The sequence below is a fragment of the Melanotaenia boesemani genome, chromosome 10 (genome assembly GCF_017639745.1).
Source record: "Melanotaenia boesemani isolate fMelBoe1 chromosome 10, fMelBoe1.pri, whole genome shotgun sequence".
NCBI classification, from domain to species: domain Eukaryota; kingdom Metazoa; phylum Chordata; class Actinopteri; order Atheriniformes; family Melanotaeniidae; genus Melanotaenia; species Melanotaenia boesemani.
The window spans coordinates 28,213,374-28,233,290 of record NC_055691.1 but is presented as its reverse complement, the minus strand read 5'-3'; the positions used below and the strand labels follow the sequence as shown (position 1 = coordinate 28,233,290).

General features: G+C 38.2%; 1 protein-coding gene across 11 annotated transcripts in view; it reads right to left on the bottom strand.

The window, feature by feature from the left end:
• Nucleotides 1–2: 2 nt before the first annotated feature.
• The window catches only part of c2cd5 (C2 calcium dependent domain containing 5), a 33,240-nt gene continuing 13,325 nt past the window's right edge, over nt 3–19,917 (bottom strand). For 4 of the 11 annotated variants that reach the window (XM_041996859.1, XM_041996855.1, XM_041996857.1 and 1 more), the window contains 18 exons: nt 12,654–12,768; nt 12,420–12,518; nt 12,234–12,345; nt 12,037–12,116; nt 10,940–11,126; nt 10,690–10,854; nt 8,987–9,127; nt 8,841–8,904; nt 8,195–8,256; nt 8,015–8,113; nt 7,794–7,883; nt 7,626–7,704; nt 7,078–7,170; nt 6,577–6,609; nt 6,144–6,275; nt 2,069–2,262; nt 1,825–1,971; nt 3–1,698 (listed from right to left, as the gene is read on the bottom strand). In XM_041996859.1, coding sequence (XP_041852793.1) covers nt 1,573–1,698; nt 1,825–1,971; nt 2,069–2,262; nt 6,144–6,275; nt 6,577–6,609; nt 7,078–7,170; nt 7,626–7,704; nt 7,794–7,883; nt 8,015–8,113; nt 8,195–8,256; nt 8,841–8,904; nt 8,987–9,127; nt 10,690–10,854; nt 10,940–11,126; nt 12,037–12,116; nt 12,234–12,345; nt 12,420–12,518; nt 12,654–12,768 — 2,018 coding nt within the window. In that variant the 3' untranslated portion in view covers nt 3–1,572. Of the gene's footprint in view, nt 1,699–1,824; nt 1,972–2,068; nt 2,263–6,143; nt 6,276–6,576; nt 6,610–7,077; nt 7,171–7,625; nt 7,705–7,793; nt 7,884–8,014; nt 8,114–8,194; nt 8,257–8,840; nt 8,905–8,986; nt 9,128–10,689; nt 10,855–10,939; nt 11,127–12,036; nt 12,117–12,233; nt 12,346–12,419; nt 12,519–12,653; nt 12,769–15,561; nt 15,616–19,917 lie in introns of all 11 variants that reach the window. The other 7 variants (XM_041996856.1, XM_041996853.1, XM_041996854.1 and 4 more) reach the window with 3 other exon arrangements.

The window sequence follows — 19,917 nt, the reverse complement described above, 5'->3', positions numbered from 1 at the left end:
CATTTGGTTTGACTTGAGTTTATTGTGCAACTTACCAGGCAAGCATACAGATTCATGGCAATAAAAGGTGGGTCTGCATGCTGCTAGTCAAAAAAGCAAACGCTTCCAAGTATGTACATTCAAGTTTTAGACACAATTATAAGAAACTCATCATAAACACCTGATCACACAGATTAGAGTACCACTAAATCTCTGACACATCTTATCATAAATTCATTGCACAGGCAAAGTGAGCAGTAGGATTAATCATTTGCTACAAAAATACTAAAATCTGGTTTTAGACAACATTTACAGTTTATTTTTTAGGTGGGACTGGTGCTGGAAGTTGCTTCTTCTGGCACTGGACAACATAGATAGACAGATCAGCAGCAAAACTAACATGAACATGAGAGCCAAAGCAAAAGTGTTGAAGCTTGGCAAAATTATATTTGACACAGCGAGGTGCATTAAGAGATGATCCTACAGCGGCAGAAGCAAGAGCTGCTTCAACATAAAGATCTCAAACTTTATCCTATGAAATATCCCTCATAGTAGACCCTAACCGACAACTTTCAACAACACGACCATTTCCATTTAACAGTATACCCATCACCCTTTGGCCACTCATTTAGAGGGCAATCAAGACCATAACTTATAATTATACCACTTGGGTTTTTTTTTTGTTTGTCCCCCCCATTTTAAGATGAAAAAAGGTATTTTCAAACCATAAAAGTTATTGGAATTCATGTTAATAGCTGTTTTGTAGGGAAAATTCTCTACAAAAATATATGTACATTAGGCCCTTCATCTGGGCCTCTTTGGAGAGATGCAAATAACTTTTAACAACCTCAGAATCTAAAAAAAAAACCAAACAAACAAACAAAAAAAAAACTTATCTATGACACCATTTGACACCTTCTGGAAGAGAAAGAAAATACGTATCTGTAGGCTACTGCCTTTGAAGAATACTGTGGCAGTAATTAGGAAGATCATTACAGAACAAAATCAACATAAAGTTTAGACATAAACATTTAAAATGGACACTGATTAATTTTCCAGCATTAAAATAAAGTGGATCACAGGTTTACCTGGGATGCTCTGAATTGAGAGCATCATAGCAGAGTGTAACACTGCAAAAATATGAATTAAACTTTATATATCAGTCTTTTGATATGGCCATTAAAATTACATCTGTAATCTGTGGATGGACAAATTAATTATAGCTGCCTCACTCATGCCCAAACACAAAGGGATGGCCAAAATACTGTAGCTGTAGGGGAACCCCGAGTGTGGACGGCTGAAACACAAAGGAAAGGTTCAGACTAACGGGGTCACTTTGGCCAAAAACGTTTGAAAAATTCACAGAGCCGCATCAGTTTTATTTAGTACAAAGGCTCTGTACTGTCATATTAATACAGACTGCATTTTGACAAGTTTATTAGACAGTTAATTTCTTTGTCATATGACCAAACCTTTGGATCTTTTCAGAATTTTAAGGCAAACAAACTCACCTAGATTTGGACGGCTAGACTTAAGAGACAGTGTTCACTCAAACTGTGCTTCCTACTTGTCAAATCAGACAGTGTTTTATTGTCATGTAGCCACATCACTTGTGCTACTGCAAGTCTGTCCAATACTTGTCACTGATGCCATGGACTCCTGGTCCGTGTCCTTGACGCACATAACTGCATCCCCGCTCACATTTATGAGACACTGAGCCTGAAAGATAATCAAATATCCATTAACTCAGAAGGATACAAAAATCCTAAAAAGAAATTAAACTTTTATGTGAACATAATTTTTTTCAACATATGAGTAATAATGTGGACAGGTATGTGTAGGCACCTGGTTCTTGTTTGGATTTTCCATTAAAACACAGTCTTTCATGCTGTAGGACACTACTGCATTGCCACCCAGAGCTGCTACATGGGCTCGAACCATTGCAAACACCTCTGCTATGAATGAATGGAGGAAACCACTAACTCCACCCTCCTGCAGATGAAAAACAAGTTTAAATAAATTTACACTTTACACAAGGTTATCCTGGAGGCAAAATGCACGGCCGCTTTATGGCGTCATGTTACAGTACCTCCCGTAAAGATGTTGTCTCTCTGATAAAAAACATGTTGATAATCCCAAGGTATTTAATGATGCGCGTTCCAGGGAGGAAAGAGAGCGGCGTCATCTTCACTATGGTCACTGAACTGCCTCCAAATGAGCGACTGGAGCGCAGTGAGCGGGAACGGCCTTCGGGTAGCGGACTGCAGTGCTCCAAAGATGAGACTGCAGGGTAAGACAGAGCAAGCAGAGAGGCAACAGGCAGGTGTGACAAGACGAAGAGGTGGAGAGAAAGAAAAAAAGACAAGAAAATGGAGATACCAGACAACATTCAAAATATTAAGGAAGAGTTAAAACAAATATTAACTTTGAAGCGCAAAGAAATGCCAATATGGAATGTCCATGCAAAAATGCAATCCTCTTACACTTCAACAACTGAGCCAAATATTATTCATACCCGAGTTTAGATTTAGAGAAAATGTTTTCTAGGCAAGTTGGTCTCTTCTGGTTAAAAAAAATGAAAAGAAGTGATGAATGACCTTAAAATGTTCACCTTTTTTTTGTCAAAAATTCTTCATATCATTGTCTAAGTACTATAACAGCAAACTTACAGCAACCCAACAGTTCTTCCAATTACTAGTCTCCAAAATGCTGATAATAGCCCAGTTTCAATTGTGTTTTTGATGCCTACTTAGAATATCTGAATAAGAAAGCAAACTTATTCGCATTATTTACCATTTATCACAGAACTGAAAACAATTCCTAAAGAGATTTCTTTCTTTTTTTCTTCAGATTGTCTGATTCCTTCCAGAACTCTAACATACTTAAAGCATTACATTTCTATTATCATACTTAAGCACAGAGATGGCATTCTTGTGACTGAACACTTCTCCATCTTTTCACAGCTTGTGTGTGTTCTCCATGGTCAGCATCCATGGAGAAAAGTCTTGTGTTGTTAGTACTAGAAATGCTCAAATACACCCAGAGAGCTTTAAAGATGAATCTATATAATCTTAAGGAGAACTGCATTAAAGATTTCTGAGGGGAATGCATTTTGATGGACGGCAGAAAATGAAAAGACTAAGTTCCACTTTCCAACAAAGCAATGGTCCAAAACAAACATTACAGCTTAATCCCATCCAGAATTCAGAGGGAAGTCATTCACTTATTTAACTTTTATCTAGGTAAGGAAAAAATTCTTATCAACAATTGCCTGGTGAAAGGCAAAGCCTTTTGAGGGAACTGGGTTAGGTCCTATACCTGTTGATCATCACAGAGAAATGGCTAATTGAAGAGAAGGGGAGCAAAAAGCTTGTTAGCAATTACAAGAACTGTTTACGATGGAAAATGATTTGCTAGTGATTACAGAGGAATAATATGAATAATCTGACACAATTTTGCTGTAAAACACCAATCAGTTTGATACTAGTAATTAAAATGTCCAAACCAATGTCTTACTGTCAGAAATAAAAGGTTTAAATTAAAATTTGACATAGGTATGAAAAAACTGGGCTCAACTGTATGTGTGCAAGTCTGCTGTCTATGTGTTACAAGTACATGAATTTGCATGCAGTGGTGTGTAGATATAAAGTTAAGACAATCACTTGGAGCACAGGTACAGCCATGCATGTCATGCAACTGAGGCAACAGACAGACAATGTCTGCAGACAGACAGACAGACCTGGGCACAGCTGTTTACAAGTCTGAATACAGTATTTACAGTGACGTACATTTGAGAATACTATCTTTTGGCATTTGTGAAAGTGGCTGGAGACATGGAGACGGACAGAAGACAGCTATGAGCTGAGCTAAGCACATTTACACAGACCAGAGTGTGAAAGATGCTGTATTGTCCAAAAGCAGAGTTACCTGATGTGACTTCCATCCGTTAAACCAGGAACCTTCAGAGCCACACATTACACATACTGTGCACAGGGCTGAAAATCATACTACCTCTTGCATTTCCCCGAGTCTACCATAATTATCAACAGATAGTGTTGAAAACATGATTCAGACATGAAAAGATTTATCATATCACCCTATATCCCCAGATCATGTTGGTTTTTTCAGCTTAAGTACATTTATAGATGCAAATGCAGAGAGAAATTAAAGGAAATATTTAGTAAACCGCTGCAACATGCAAATCTGCATAAGTGCCAAGAGGAAAGATGCTGCTGATTGAATGCAAATAACACTGCCTTCTAACTTGTCAGGTAGAGCTTGTTTACATGACCATCAAAATCTGATATGTAGTAATTAGATAACTGGATCCGTCGCATCTACATCCACTCATGCAAAGCAATATTTGGGAAAACTCTTGGCAGAGCCATAGTGAAGGGAAGGCGGACGTCAGATAGAGGAGGTTAGCAGTAATAAACTGCTTGTTTAGTGGTAAATGTTTAGCGGTAAATGTTTAGCTAGCAGCTTTAGCAATGAACACCACATAGCTCTTCTAGTGAGAGCAGAGTCCCATGTCCGCTTCACTGCTGGGTAGGGCTGGGCGATATGGCCTAAAAAAAAAAAAAAATCTCTGATTTTTTATAACCAAATCCGATTTCCGTTTTTTTTTTCCTTTTTTTTTACGAAACATAAATAAACTTATTAAAAACATTTGTTTATATAGATGAATGCCAGCAAAAATAAAGCATATAATGTCATAACTTTTCCACCATATAAACGACTTCATATCTTACATAGAAATATGCGACACAATGAATCCGTGATCTCTTTCCATCTGGATCCTTATCACACAGGAGCCACTGCAGAAATAATTCCCCTGATGAAGGTTGTCTCTTAACTAGAGTTTGTGGGTTAAGTTGACTTCTGCATCTCATAAAGAGCAGCATTTCTCACTGCAGTTATATGCACAGCTAAATTCCAGGCATGAGTGACGGGTCACTTCACGGAAAATCTGTCAAACACTGTTCTGGTGTGGAGGGAGGGCTAAGTCTGCTGCTAACTAACTATGGAAAAAAATCCCAATTTTCATAAAAATAAATCTCCAGAAATGGAAAATTCGATTTATCGATTAATCGCCCAGCCCTACTGCTGGGTAAAGTGAAGGGGAGTTAACCCAAAGCTAGCTGCAGCTTCTTTCAGGTGTAATCATCTGTCCTCTGCTTCCCGATGTCAGTGTGGAGGCGGAAAGTTTACCGTTTTCATCGACAATGGAGCTAACAGAACAGAGCAGCACAGTTATTAAACCGTCAAAAATGTTGCTTCAGGAGCAAAAAGACTAGAGGGAAAGACAAGGAAAATAACTGGTTTTGTTGTTGCTGAATATTTCTGCAGCTGCAGTGTTTAGCTTACGTAGCATAGCAGCAGCTAGCTTATATAAAGCAGCCAACCCATAATACACCCGTAAAGCTCTTCTTGGCAAAGCAAATTTGTTCAGCACAACACAGTAGTCAGATAATCATTCTGTTTGCTACGATGCTGGACAGGACAAGTTCAAATAAATAAATAAATAATAAATAAAGCAGCCAAACCACGTCCGATCCCGTCATCTTCCTGACCCACCCAAGAGTATTCGGGAGAAATTTAGGTGTGTTAATCCAATTTCTTTTAATCAGATAACTGCCATTATCATGTAGACATATGACACTGTCTACATCAGGGGTGGCCAACCGACACACCTGACTTAAACTAATGAGTCATTGTGCAGATCCTTATAGGCTGTTGGATCCATTTAATTTGAGTCAGGTGTGCTGGTGCAGGGATGAATGGAAAACCTGCAGGATTGTGGCTCTTGAGGACCGACGTTGGCCACCCCTGGTCTACATGATCCCTTTTAATTATCTGATAACTCCAGTTATCAGGTAATGATCAGATTTTTGGTGTGCATGTAAACAGGCTCATAGTTGCTAAGGCTACAGGCATTTTAAAGCTAAGCGGCTGCTTGTGATCCCTCTTATAGGGTGGCCAACTTTCACACTCTAGCTAAAAAAAACAAAACAAAACAAAAAAAAAAAAACAAAAGCCAGTGCTTGATTTACAATGCTTTGCCCCCTCTTCTTTCACTGGCATGCATGGAGGGGTGTGTGAGTGGCTGTCAGCATGTGAGATTTGCTTGTGATACTGTGTTCTGTATTTGTGGGTATGATCACCAGAGTGTGCTAGAGACTGTGTCCTCCTACTTGTCTTAACTGATCCTCGTCTTATGGTGTGAGCTTTCAGCCTAAGCAGCTCTAGCCAGGTGCTGCATCTGTCTGCAAAGGAACCGTAATCAACGGAGGCAGCTGGAGAGAACACACACACACACACACACACACACACGCACACGCACACACACACACACACACAGCCCCCACCCAAACAGACAAAACACAACAACAATAACAACAGGAAAAGAGAAAAAACAAACAAAACAAAACATAATAAACAAACGAACAGAAGAAGAAAAAAAAAAACTGGATGAGGTTTGGGAGCAGTGCAAGATAACTGAGACGAAAGGATAAAAAGTCAAAACAAGGCAGTGTAGTAGTTTCGGTAGCAGGGAAGTGGGATAGGGGTAGATACAAAAGGAGAAAGGGGGCTTACCTCTGGGTGAGACAGTGGTACTCTCTGGGGCACCTGTTACACACACAAACATTATCATCTACCTTTGCACTTGACAGAAACTGAGGAGTTAGGTATTTATTTTGTACTCTGGCCACAAGGCTAACTTCTCATGTTCATTAGCTTTAACCACCATCTAAAATCTAAATGTTGTGCACATCTAAGTGTCATTCTTTTTTTCTTGTTACTGTGTTAACTTGGTGTTCACTGAAGGTAAGCCACGCTGCTTCACAAGCATGATGTCTCATCTAGAAAACGTCACGCTGTCGTCTATGACCACAGCTAAACATAACACACTGGCCAACTATGCGTTGCCGTCTATTTACCTGCAGAACGAACCATAACCAGCTGATTTTGGCAGAGTTTTGCAGCTGGGGTGAATAAAGAGACTGTACCTGAGGTGTTAGGAGATGGGCAGTGACTGTTAATGTAGCAGGACAGAGGAGGAGGTCGGGGAGCAATAAATGAATTGTTAAAAGATACCTGTGATTTTGGAAGATTGCTGAGAGTTGATAGATGACGAGTCGGCACACAACTCAAGGGGAAACTGCAGCTGATCTTCAGTTTCAGTGGCACCTGAAAAGATATATGCACCATCATTTAACTGTGAATAAAAAACTGATAACATATCGTAACATAAGATGTACATAAAGCTAACATTTTCTTCAACCACAGGAAGTGGTTATTTAAAGGAATATAAGAAACTACTTATTATTTAGGGTTAAATGACCTGCTGCTGGCTGAAATTCCAGTTGAATCCCAAGGGTGACCTTATTTTGGCAATACAGCGTATTTTAGACATACATTTGAAAATTTCAAGCTGTTACAATTTCAGTAGAACAGTGTATATAGTGCAGTGTATTAAATGGATGCTGTGAAACATGCACTTCTTGTATACTGAGCAGAGCTCCAAATGATCCCATAGCTAAGCTAAAGCTGACCTGTGAGTGCTCACATAAAAACTACCCATGACTTTATGTCAGGGGCAAAAAGAAAAAAAAAGCCAAACTTAACCAGAACAATTTATAGACCTTTGCTGATGGGCCGTTCAGCTGGCTTCTCTTGAGTCTGGTCCTTGTCAAATGTCATGGCAACTGCTGTCACTGCGACCTAGAATAGAGACAGATTTGTTTTTCCCTATTAATGACACTAATGATGCATTTATTTTGGTAAACCACAGGTCGCCTCAAACCTCTCACCTGAATGAGCTCTTCTTCTGGCACTGCTACAGTGAAGTTGAGCTGACAAAGACAGCAGGGGATCATGGAGCGCAACTTGAAGTAAAAACTCTGAAAAAACATGAAAAATTGTAGATTTGTATCAATTAAAAAATTCATCGTAACAAAAACAGAGTAGCAGAATGTAATAGGGCTATTAAAAATTCTGAACATGGTCTTTCTTAAAAATAAAGCTTTCTTACCTTTAGCAGATTCTCACAAAGGTCAGTGAAGATCTTGTTTAAGCCTTGATTGGTTAGATTGACATTGCTCAACCTCAAGACCCTCACCGATGTAAACATCTTTAACACAGAAAGTGACAGTACAAACTCATAAAAAGAAGAAAAATAAAACTACAATTACTTATGGAGTTGCTATAATACCTGTACTCCTGAAGTCCAGTTATAAATCCCAGGCATGCTCTCAGTGTTGCAGCTGTAGAAACCTAAAGACAAGAAAGAGAAAGAAAATCTATCAGTTAAAGCTTCAACCTTTCAGAGCATAAAACATATATGTTGCAAGTAGCGCTGCAACGATTAGTCGACGTTGTCGCCAATAGTCGGCAATGATAATAGTCGACAACTAATTTACCCGTTGACTCTTATCAGCAAAAAAAAAAAAAAAAAACCTACAGAGTGAGACATCGTCTTCTTCCCTATCTCTGCTGAGAGTTGCACAATGCACATGGGCAAAGAAAAAAAAAACACTGCAGAGTGAGACATCGTCTTTTTTTCTTATCTCTGATGAGAGTTGCAATAAAGTCCACAAGGGGAAAAATATGGCGGCCGACCGGGGAATAGAACAGCGGCAGAGGACTTCAAAAGTCTGAAATAACTTCACGTTAAACTTACAAAATAAATTAAATACATGTCAAGTTTGTAAAGGGGACCTTGCGTACCACGGAAGTACGTCTGCAATGTTCGAACGTTTAAAGAGGAGGAACGTCAGACTAGCATAACAAGACCATCAGAATAGTCATTAGTTGCTGCCCTAGTTGCAAGTGCTGTGGAAACTGTGCATGGTACAAACCTGTAGGAGGAGATGCATCCGTGAGGAGGGAGTGGATGTCTTCCACAGCATCAGTGTCATCAATCTGTAGGAAAGACAGCAAATAGTTACCTTTTCATATCGAGATAACTAAATACAGGTATGTCAATTTTTATCTATAGGCACACCTCCAGCACAAAGGCATCTTTTTTGCCGTGGGACAGATCCAGTTCTGACACCTCGTCTGAGCTTTCTGAGTGGGAACGGAAAAGTCTGGATCGCTGCCTCGGCTCAGGGATCGGGGAGCCCACCACTTCTTCGGTCAGCTCCTGCAAGCAAAGAGAACGGGTTTAAGGGAACACTGGACCACCACAGTAGACCTCACATCTGCATCCCACATCTGTCCTGACTCTACAACTTGTATAATGACTATGTTAGTAACACATGCTCACACTCATTCTGTTCATTTTACACACACACGCCAGCAGCTGGAGTTAATTTAAAGTACATTTTACTCTGGAAAGTAAAATGTACTACAAATTCTCATCGGCTGTAATATATATGTGAGAGTGGTTGGGCAGAGTAGATGGTCATGATTCAAATATATCACAGATCCAAAGAATACAATGAGTGGTCTTAAGATGCTGGGGAGTTACACATTGTCTGGCTCATAAAAGTCTCCAGTGAAAGAGCTGTTAGTTACAGCAGAGGTGGTGTAGTATTGCGATTAATAGAGTGAAGTATCTGTCATGCTGTGTCTCTCAGCGAAAAGTTGGCATGCTCAGTACCATGTTTGTGCCGCAGAACACCTCAGGGTCCAGGGCAAATAATTTCTTTGATGATCAGAAGGAGACAAGAGGAGTAAAGTTTATCACGATTCACAAAGAGTACAGCATACAGTCCAGAGTGTTTCAAGTATTTGGACAGTTACTGCTTTTGGGTTCTTCAGGCTTTGCTTGAGTTACATTATACAGTTACGTTTGAGATATTGACCTCTGACATAATGTGTTGAAAAAAGAAAGATGGGGCTCAAAAGTAATTGAAAAGATGTGCATGACCTCAAACAAAATTTATCATATCTAATATCTGATATAAAATCAAAGTACAATACTATGAAGCCAATTTTTTTTTTAGTTAATTGAGATTTGTTCTATATTTTACAGGTTTATCTTTGTTTTAATGAGCTGAAAATTTCTCATAAGATTGTGTCTGTGAAATCTTTGAGGATAACATGATGTGCAGTTATCAAAGCTTTCCTTCATATGAATAATTTTTAAGTTCTTCCACAAGATAAGAGATATTTGTTAGTCTTGTATCTCAACTCTTTTCCTGTAAATGCACATTCTCTTTAAAAATTATGTATGGTAGATCATATACATTGATATCATATGTAGTCTTTGTCCCAACAGTCAACTCGATCACTAACTGAACTCTTATCACTAAACTTGAAGCCATGACACACCAACAACTAAGAAATGTGAAGAAACCTGAAGATGCAGAGGTTAAAGAAAAAACCGATAACTATCCAAATACAGTACACTGGTACCAATTCACATAGGCAGAAAATAAAAAAAAAAGTTAATCTACATTTCATTGAAAGCACTACTGTACTTGCTGTATAAAAACAACCAAATTAACTTGATTTCATACTGAATATAACACAAACAAGTTATCACGTGGACAAAAACAAGTGTGTTTGAAAGATTTTTGTGTAGAAGCGTACCACGTTGTGAGATCACCTTTTGTGGCTAACAGGAGTAATAATTTCCACAATGACGCCATGGTTGCCAGTGTGGAAACCCATCTTTGACCATTACAAAGGTTTTGCATACTTGGTAACAAAGATCACCTTTGACAGATTTAATATACAAACAAGTATTATAAATCTCACCGGAGGGTTTATTTGATAGAGGTCTTTGTTCTTGGCTATGGTGTCATTGATCCTTTTCTGGATAGTCAAGATATGCTGCTCATTGCTCAGGTCACCGGGAGTCTTCCCTGCAATCTGGATACCTCCTGGTGCAGGCAGCGCTGTCAGGTACACTCCTGTAGCAGACTGAACAAAGACACTTTTAACAGGCTGGGCTGCACCACACAAAATGAATGGCTAATTAGAGTGTTAGCGTAAAAAGTTGACCTACGGCTAGACCCAGAAGCATATTTTCGCCGACGCTTATTTGTATACGTAGACCAAACAGAGCATTCATGCTCCGCAATTTAAGCTTATTCATGAGCTGAGTGTGCAGCTCATATTCCATGAATGGCAGCAGGTTGGAAATGGCTGTTGCATTCACTTCTCCCTGGGCTTTCTTCTTCAGACGACACAGTCTAGAAGACAGTAAACATCAGCATAAAAAAAGTGCCTTGTAAAGCTTTTCTGTAAGTAAATGAAAAAATATGTTTGGATTCAATGTTACTTACTGAAATGCATTAAGTAAATGCCAAATAATTCCTGATGCATTTCCTTTTTCATGCAAATTGAAATTTTAATATTTAAAATCTAGCATAATCTATATCAGTCTTAAAATGCTTGTTGCAAAGCCAGAATAATTTTATAAAAGGCTGGACAGAAAAACCTACATCATACAAAACTTTTGCAAATCAGTTATAAACCCATTTGGAGAGGTTTTAAATGTGTTTCAGACAGAAACAGCTAAATATGTGTTGCAAACTAGAAACAGTTTTAAAATAAACTTTCGCACTGTCATACACACCAATGACATTAAACCCAAATCAGCCTCACTGCACTGGTGAGCAGAATACCGCAACTCACAGAGGGATATGAAAGACAAAAATAAGTCCATCTGTGGATAAAGAGTAAAATAAATTGTCTCCTGGCACTTTGGAGGCAGGGTTTATAACACCCATGTCATTACCACAGCAACCCATGCAAATATGTTGGTGAAACAACAAATTTGCTCCAGTATGCATTCAGCCCATCAGAAAAGTCTGTCATTGCTTATCTGGACACAATAACACCATTTTATGGACCTCGTTTATCAAACCTGTGAACTATATTTCAGTGCTGTATATCTTGCTTTATATTTATACTTTATTAATTGTGAGATTCTTACTTGAAACTAACAGCTAGTAAACCTGGATTTTAAAGAGAAAACTGGGTAAAAAGGAAAAAAAGGTGGGTATATGATACAGAACTTAAGTTGATTAAATTTGGTGCTTTTCTTGTCAGTAACCTTTCACAAAGTCTAATAATAATTTCAAAATGATTACAAATTACCTGGCCTGGATTAGGCAGCCTTTCCCAGTGACTGCTGCCTCTGGTGGCAAGTCGATGGTTGTGAAAAGCACATCAGGAACCTGAAAAAAGAAAATTTTCATTTTCAAACATTTTTCATATATATATATATATATATATATATATATATATATATTATATATATATTTCATGTATGTACTCATTGAAAATCAAGCCACCTTTTGCCGTCTGCAGTGGTAACAGTAGGTGAGCTGGGCAGGAAATGGCATGTTGAGCTCATCATATGGGATGTGACAGAAGCCACAGCTCGGAGGTGATGGCTCCTCAAACCTGGCAAACAACCCAAACTGCATATCAGCCTCTGTGAAAACCCAGTCTAAAAATTTACAAGCTCAAAAACTAACCTGTGGTCAGTGCTTCCGATGTCAAGGCAGCCTTCACGCATGTATCGCGGATTCAGGATGGCTGCTGTGCCTGATGCTGACAGAATACACACCTCTTCACTAATGGTGAGGATGGGCGGAGTGAACAAATGCCAAATGGGGACAGAAGTCAAAGAATAGGATTTGAAACACTGTCTTATGCACCAAAAGTAAGACATGCTATTTTTTCTTTGGACATCTACAGGTGCTACATACCAGATGCTCGTATTCTCACTGTACCCTACGACAGCATGGCAACCAAGAGCTTTGGCATGAGATTTGATTTCCTGACGAATTTCCTCCCACCAGGCATCGCGAGTCTCTGGCTCATCTGCAAAACACATAATTCTGAATCAAACAGCTTTCAAGACAACATTCCATTTTATTTCATTATCTTCTAAAATCCAACTATATACTTAAGTCAAAAACCACTAATTGAAAAGAAAGAAAAACTGCCCTTCTAACTTCAAACATGCTTACATGTGTGCATCTACTCTGTTTTCACTTATAGAAAATAAAGAAGCGACCAACAGAATAGTTTCTGTTTTCTGGTGACTAATGAGTTAGATGGTATCAAAGCAAGCAAAAAACAATAACAATTTTGTCAAATAATGTGACACTGAAAATGGATTATGAGAGTCTGGAGATGATAATGATGAAGGCAAAGTCGATGATTAGATTAATTTAAAGAGTTCTTGAAGCTATTCTTTAGATGCCCGTGATCTAAAACAAGAGATGCACCGACTGCACTGATTTTATTTTCTCATCCAAAATCATTTCTGTAATATGATTGTATTTTTAAACTGAAAATTAATCTGTGTCATCATAATAATAAAAAACCCACATAAATATATTTTATATTTGCTCTACATCGGGACAGGTTAGGGAAGCTTCCCATTCTGTCACAGCATAGTTCTCCTAATGTACCAGCTTATAGGCACTTTGTCTTTTTCTCTTCTTCACACATCTCAAATCACACACCAGAAATCAGGATCAACTTTAAGAAACTTCCAGTCTAAAATAATGTGCAGTATTTATACTTTTACAAATAACAAAAAAAGCTAATAATAACAAATGTAACAAGTACTTGAACAAGGAGAACCTTGATTTTCCTTTATACTGTACTTTTGTTTATATAGCTAATACTGGTGAAATACCCTTTTTATTAAAAAATTAGTGTGATGATGAGAAAATTTAAAACAAAGACAAAACTACTAAAACTAAGTCATCAAATCCTTTTCATTGTTCTCATAGTATTGTTTACTTTAATGGGCTGACAACTACAACATACTCAATGGTCAGCTGTTAAAATCTTTAACTACCTTCCAGGAAGAGGCGTATAACTACAATACCACAAAGGTCGTGTTTCCACTGTATCCTGCATCCATGCTGTGTTGGAACACAGTTTGTGATAAGCATTTTTTTTAAAGTAATTAATTATTAATTATTTTATTTTTGCGACGGGGCTGCTGATTTCAGCCTCACACAGTAGGAGAATTAAAAGAGCTGTCAGCTGTTTGGCAGAAATATAAACAATCTTAAAAGTGTCCGTTTCCTACAGAGTTGTTGCTCAGTTTCACAGCCTCCATTTGAGAAGCTATTGTAAGCAGACTTGTGCGTCTACAGAGGAAGAGTGAGGTGTGGCCACTGATGTGTGTATGATGCATTCAATGAACGATAAAAATGTTTGATTTATCAGTACTTTGTCAGTCACTGGTCAAACAAACAACCAAAAAAATAAATAAATCCATCCCTGGTAATCAGCTAAGCAATCGGTGCATCCCTCATCATTACTGTCCACTTTGTCTCCTTTCAGCCAGCTGCACTAAGAAAGAGGAGACAAGACATGAATACATATATATTTTGACTGTGCCGGTATTAAAAGAAAATCTTACAAGCTTAAAAAGGTAAAATGGGGTTTTAAAAGTGTGTCCTATTTCTCTGACCAACACATTAAATTCAAAAGGATTGAGCCTTCATCATAATTGGACTAAACACATGTGGGTGTGTTTCAATAGTCTTATGAGGCCTTCTCTCCAAACACCTCTGTGTTGGCACTACTTTGAAGGGTCTAATTGTTACAAGCTGAGAGATTAACCTCACTCATCATGGTTACTGAACAGAAGAGGACAAGCAGAAAGCTACATTAGAGTATTGAGTCGCACACCATGACTCCCTGGGAAGGCAACATGCTGATGGAGCCTCAGAAACAGAGGAACTCAAATGTGGTGAATTAGGGAGAGGAATGAATGAAGGGAGAAGAATGGGTGATCAAACTGAAGAGATGAAGAATAATGACTGATGGTCAAGCATCAGGCCCATAAGGTGGGTTCTTTTAAACCAGCAGCAACATGTCATACAAGCACAGACTCACCAATGTGCACGCTCATGACCTGTGCACGCTCATGGGCAGAGATGGGCCATATTCATTAACCAGAGTCCATCAAATGTAGAGAATTGAGTTTTACTATTCTTCCTCCATTTTCAAAGCTCACCTCTTTTCCTCCATCCCCTTCATACATCGCAGATCCAGTTTTAATTTTCCTCACAACCCCGCCCAAATCAATCTGCCTTCCATGCATCCTTCCATGCATCCATCCATGCATCCATCCATCCATTTCTTCTCACTCTCAGTATGAATACGGCCCAGTGAGTTAGGGATGCACATGCCCAGTTAGTGGCTCTTAGTCACAGAGTAAACCTCCTAAACCTCCTCTGGTCTAGACAGGTTTGGACCACAATGCCGATTCAGGAAGCATTACAAACAAGGCTGGGTCAACGTAAGGGAAGAGCTGCAGCCGTTATGCGCGGCAGGATGAGCTGAGGGAGGGGGGGGGGTAGCCAGGCCAGACTGAATGGGGTTGGGTGGGGACACAGAGCATGCTCAGCTAGGCACACATTCACACAGATTGGAGAAAGGAGGAAGGCAGCTCACTGAATCAATTATTTTTCAACTGTAAAGTCCAGGTAATGTTAAATTTATTTGTGAATATTTAAGCTAGCTGCTCTATACTAGTATATATTTCATAATGTTTAAAGTTCACTGTTTAAAGGTCGCTACAAGTGGAGCTTCACTGAGCTGCCATCCTTCCAGTGGGTGAGAGCAGTAAAAGGGGGGAAATACCTGCGGTGACACTATTCCAGTCTAGCAGTTTGTATGAGCGCGTGTTACCCAAGGCTGGGCCAGAACACACCGTTAGTACAGAAAAGAGAGAAAAAGAAAAGAAGAGACAGTCTAACAAACAAGCACAGCACAACAACAGCACTCCACAGTCACTATGCAAAAACAGACAGCACTTCAACGTCACTATGCAAAGTCAACTCAAAGTCAGCTACTAAAACAATCTCAAAGAAGACTGATGAGGAAAAGAGGAGAACAGATGTGTAAAGGTCTCAGGACTTGCTAACATTTTAAAAAGACTTTAGGATAAGAGAAACTGTATAATACAAAATGGAGCATGCAATACAAGTCTAACTCTTTACACCTAAGGTGCCCTGTGGACTTTTCTAGTACAAAAAAATAAATAAAAAAATTATATATATATATATATATATATATATATATATATATATATATATATATATATATATATATATATATATCACACACACGAGTAAAACTAAAAAAATTTGAATATTGTGCAAAACTAAATTTATTAATTTTGATGAATATGGCTTACAGCTTATGAAAACCCCAAAATATACATCTCAGAAAGTTAGAATAGTGTGAAAAGGTTCAGTGTTGTAGCCTCCAAGTGCCACACTCTAATCAGCTAATTGATCCAAAACAACTGCAAACAACTCCTAAACATTTAAATGGTCTCTCAGTCTATTTCAGTATAATTCACATTATGGGAAAGGTTGCTGACATGACCCATCAATGACACCCTCCACAAGAAGGGAAAGCCTCAAAAGGTAATTGCAAAAGAAGTTGGATGCTTTCAAAGTGCTGCATCAAAGCACACCAATAAAAAATTGATTACTACAGCCTCGAGAGGATTGTTAGGAAAAGGCCATTCAAAAATGTGGGGGAGCTTCACAAGGAGTGGACTGAGGCTGGAGTTAGTGCTTCCAGAGCCACCACACACAGAAGGATCCTGGACATGGGCTTCAAATGTCGAATTCCTCTTTTAAAACTGCTCCTGAACAAAATACGCCAGAAGCATCTTACCTGGGCTAAAGAAAAAATAGACTGGTCTGTAGAGAAGTGGTCCAAAGTGCTCTTTTCTGACGAGAGCAAATTTTGCATCTCATTTAGAAATCAAGGTCCCAGAGTCTGGAGGAAAAATGGAGCAGCAATTATCCAAGACACTTAAAGTGCAGTGTGAAGTCTCGACGGTCTATATTGATTTGGGAGCCATGCCATCTGCCGGTGCCACTATGCTTTATTAAGTCCACACTCAACGTAGCATCTACCAGGAGATTTTAGAGCACTTCATGCTTCCTTCAGCAGAAAATCTTTCTAGACACGCTGACTTTATTTTCCAGCAGGACTTGGCACCTGCCTACACTGCCAAAAGAACCAGAACCTGGTTCAATGACCAAGGGATCACTGTGCTTGATTGGCCAGCAAACTCTCCTGACCTGAATCCCATAGAAAATCTATGGGGCATTGCCAAGAGAAAGGTGAGACACATGAGACCGAGCAATGCAGAGTTGAAGGCTGCTGTGGAAGCATCCTGGTCTTCCATTAAACCCCAGCAGTTCCACAGGCTGACAAAACCCATGCCACGCGCACTGAGGCAGGAATCGATGCAAGGGGCTCAAACCAAGTACTGAGTTCATATGCACGACTTTACTCTTCAGAAGGTCAACATTTCTGTATTCAAAATCCCTTTTTTTTTCTATGTAATATTCAAATTTTCAGAAGCTGGAAGCCATAATCATCAAAATTATAACAACTAAATGCTTAAAATATCTCACTTCGCATGTAGTGAGTCTATATAATATATTAGTGTCCCCTTTTAAGATGAATTACTGAAATAAGTTTTGTGCAATATTACAATTTTTGGAGTTTTACTTGGATATATAATAATATATGTTTACATTAAAAGTTTCTCAAATGATATGTGGGTACAGAGACAGAGTGCAAAGCATCATTCTCTAAAAAAATACTGACATGAGGGGGAAAACAAGGACAAAAAAAACAAGCAAGCCAACGCCCTTCAGTGTGACAAGATGAAAAACAGGCATTGACAAACTCAGTATTAAAACTTTGTTTAGTTTTTTTTATTTACTCTTCATAACATGATTTTACAAAAGGGCCAGAGATTAAATATTAATACACCTATTTGACCAAATCACCATTTAAGATCATTATTTCTTCTGAAAATGATCAAAAATATAAAAAATTTCATCACTCAATTCCTCAATTAATTTTTCTGTTTCTTTAAATGCTCAGATTTTTGGTTTGAAAGCTTATTAAAGTTATATCTTAGTTACTTGCATTGTGACAACTCTATGTTAAGCTGATCTCATAACATTTTAAAATAATTGCTTCCTACAACATCCACCTTTAATCAGTGGAAGAGTGTGAAATAATCAGAATATTTCATGTTCATACAGATTAACAAATCAACAACCCATGGCATTCTTCCCTGGTGGGGTGGGGGGGATCAATCCAGAAATGTAAAAAATGTCTATATGTAAACCAACAGGCAACGTTGACAAAACGTAAAAGGAAGAAGCACAGTGGAAGCGAAGCGACTAGACCGAATAGCATGTGCAAGATAACTGAGTGAAAAACCCAACTGGCAGTTTTTGCATTAAGACAGCATATGGAAAGCACTTTGACTAAAATAATTTGAAAAAACATGGCAAACATAAGAAATCATATTTAACTCATCAAAGCTTTAACCTAACTAAGACAGAGCAAATTAAATACTATCCCAGTTTTTATAGCCAAGTATACAGTACCAGCCAAACGTTTGGACACATCTTCCCACTGGATTTAATGGGAAAGTGTGTTTTTAAATTTTTTGACTGGTGCTGTATACAGTCATATTCAGCATTAGAACCAGGGCTTTTGAACAAAGTGTACTTTAGAGCTAAGATACAACATCCAATCTTGAAGATATTTCATTGAGTAATTTAGACACACTACAACAAGACCCAAACTGAAATCATAGTACCATTTAAGAAAGCAGGTGTGATAGCTTTAATATGATGCATTGCCACAGAATCTTACATAACCATAAATGCATTTTTATCACAGATCGATTCCTGTGCGCCACGCATGAGCAACAAATGGCTGACAGTACTGTTCACTGATTCTGCTCACAGCTCTGATCTCAGGCACTACTTTGTGTCTAAAATGGTCAAAATGCTGTAGCTCAACGACATAGGAATAGTAAACAGGACCATTATTTTCCAAACAGCTTTACACTTGAATTTTAGACTAAGGAAAACTAATACAACTAAAACAAGAATACAGTAGGTTTAATTCTGGGGTGTCAAAGTCAAATACACAGAGGGCCAACATGAAAAAACTGGAATAAGTTGCGGGCCAGACTGGTTTAAATGTTTATTAAAAACTTTTTTAAAATGACCTAATTGCACACATTGAACCTGCAACTAACAGAGCCTATTACCTATAAAACAACATTAATCATTAAATAATTTTTTTAAATGTCTGTTCAAATCTACATTTATTTCTTATGGCTCTATATTTTTCTTTTTCAGAGTAATTTAAGGGAAAACATTTTCTACAGTCTACCGTAAAATTTAATTCATATTCAACATTTTTTCTCACAGTTTCCCTTAAAAACTTTTAAAACTCTGGCACCTAAAGGGTTAATAACTCTTCTACCTTTTGGAGCTTTTTTTTTTTTTTTACTGTCCAGATGTTTTTATCTGTCCTGGTGCTTCGTTTCAAATATATATATATATATATATATATATATATATATATATATATATATATATATATATATATATATATATATATATATATATAACATATTGTCTGTTTTCAAAATCCACTTTTCCTTTAGATATATTTGGGGAGAGGGGTTGTTGACAAAGATGAGTAGCTCCGTCAGTCTGCTAGAGAACGAGCGAGATACATGCTTCCTGACTGTGACTGATGCACCAACGCACTGGTATTATAGTGGTGTGGGCACTCTATCAGCAGGCCAGCTCTAATAGTCATTAAATACGATCATGCGGGCCAAAAATAATTTATTCACAAGGTGGATGTGGCCCAAGGGCCTAGAGTTTGACACATGTGGTTTAATTAGTGTATGACCAGACAAATTTATAGATAGTAAAATCCTTTTTGGCTTCCCTCTCCATTTCAGAATAGAGTCTTGCTTTTCCTAAGCTAGCCCAAATGTACCAAACACTCACTTTCCTTACATCTTTGATTCAGAAAAGGCAGAGACTACCAAAACAAGACAAAGACAAATGTTCAGCTAAAGAGCGTGCATTTGCCATCAATTTAATTCTAATTAAATGTATACCATGTACTAAAAAATGACAC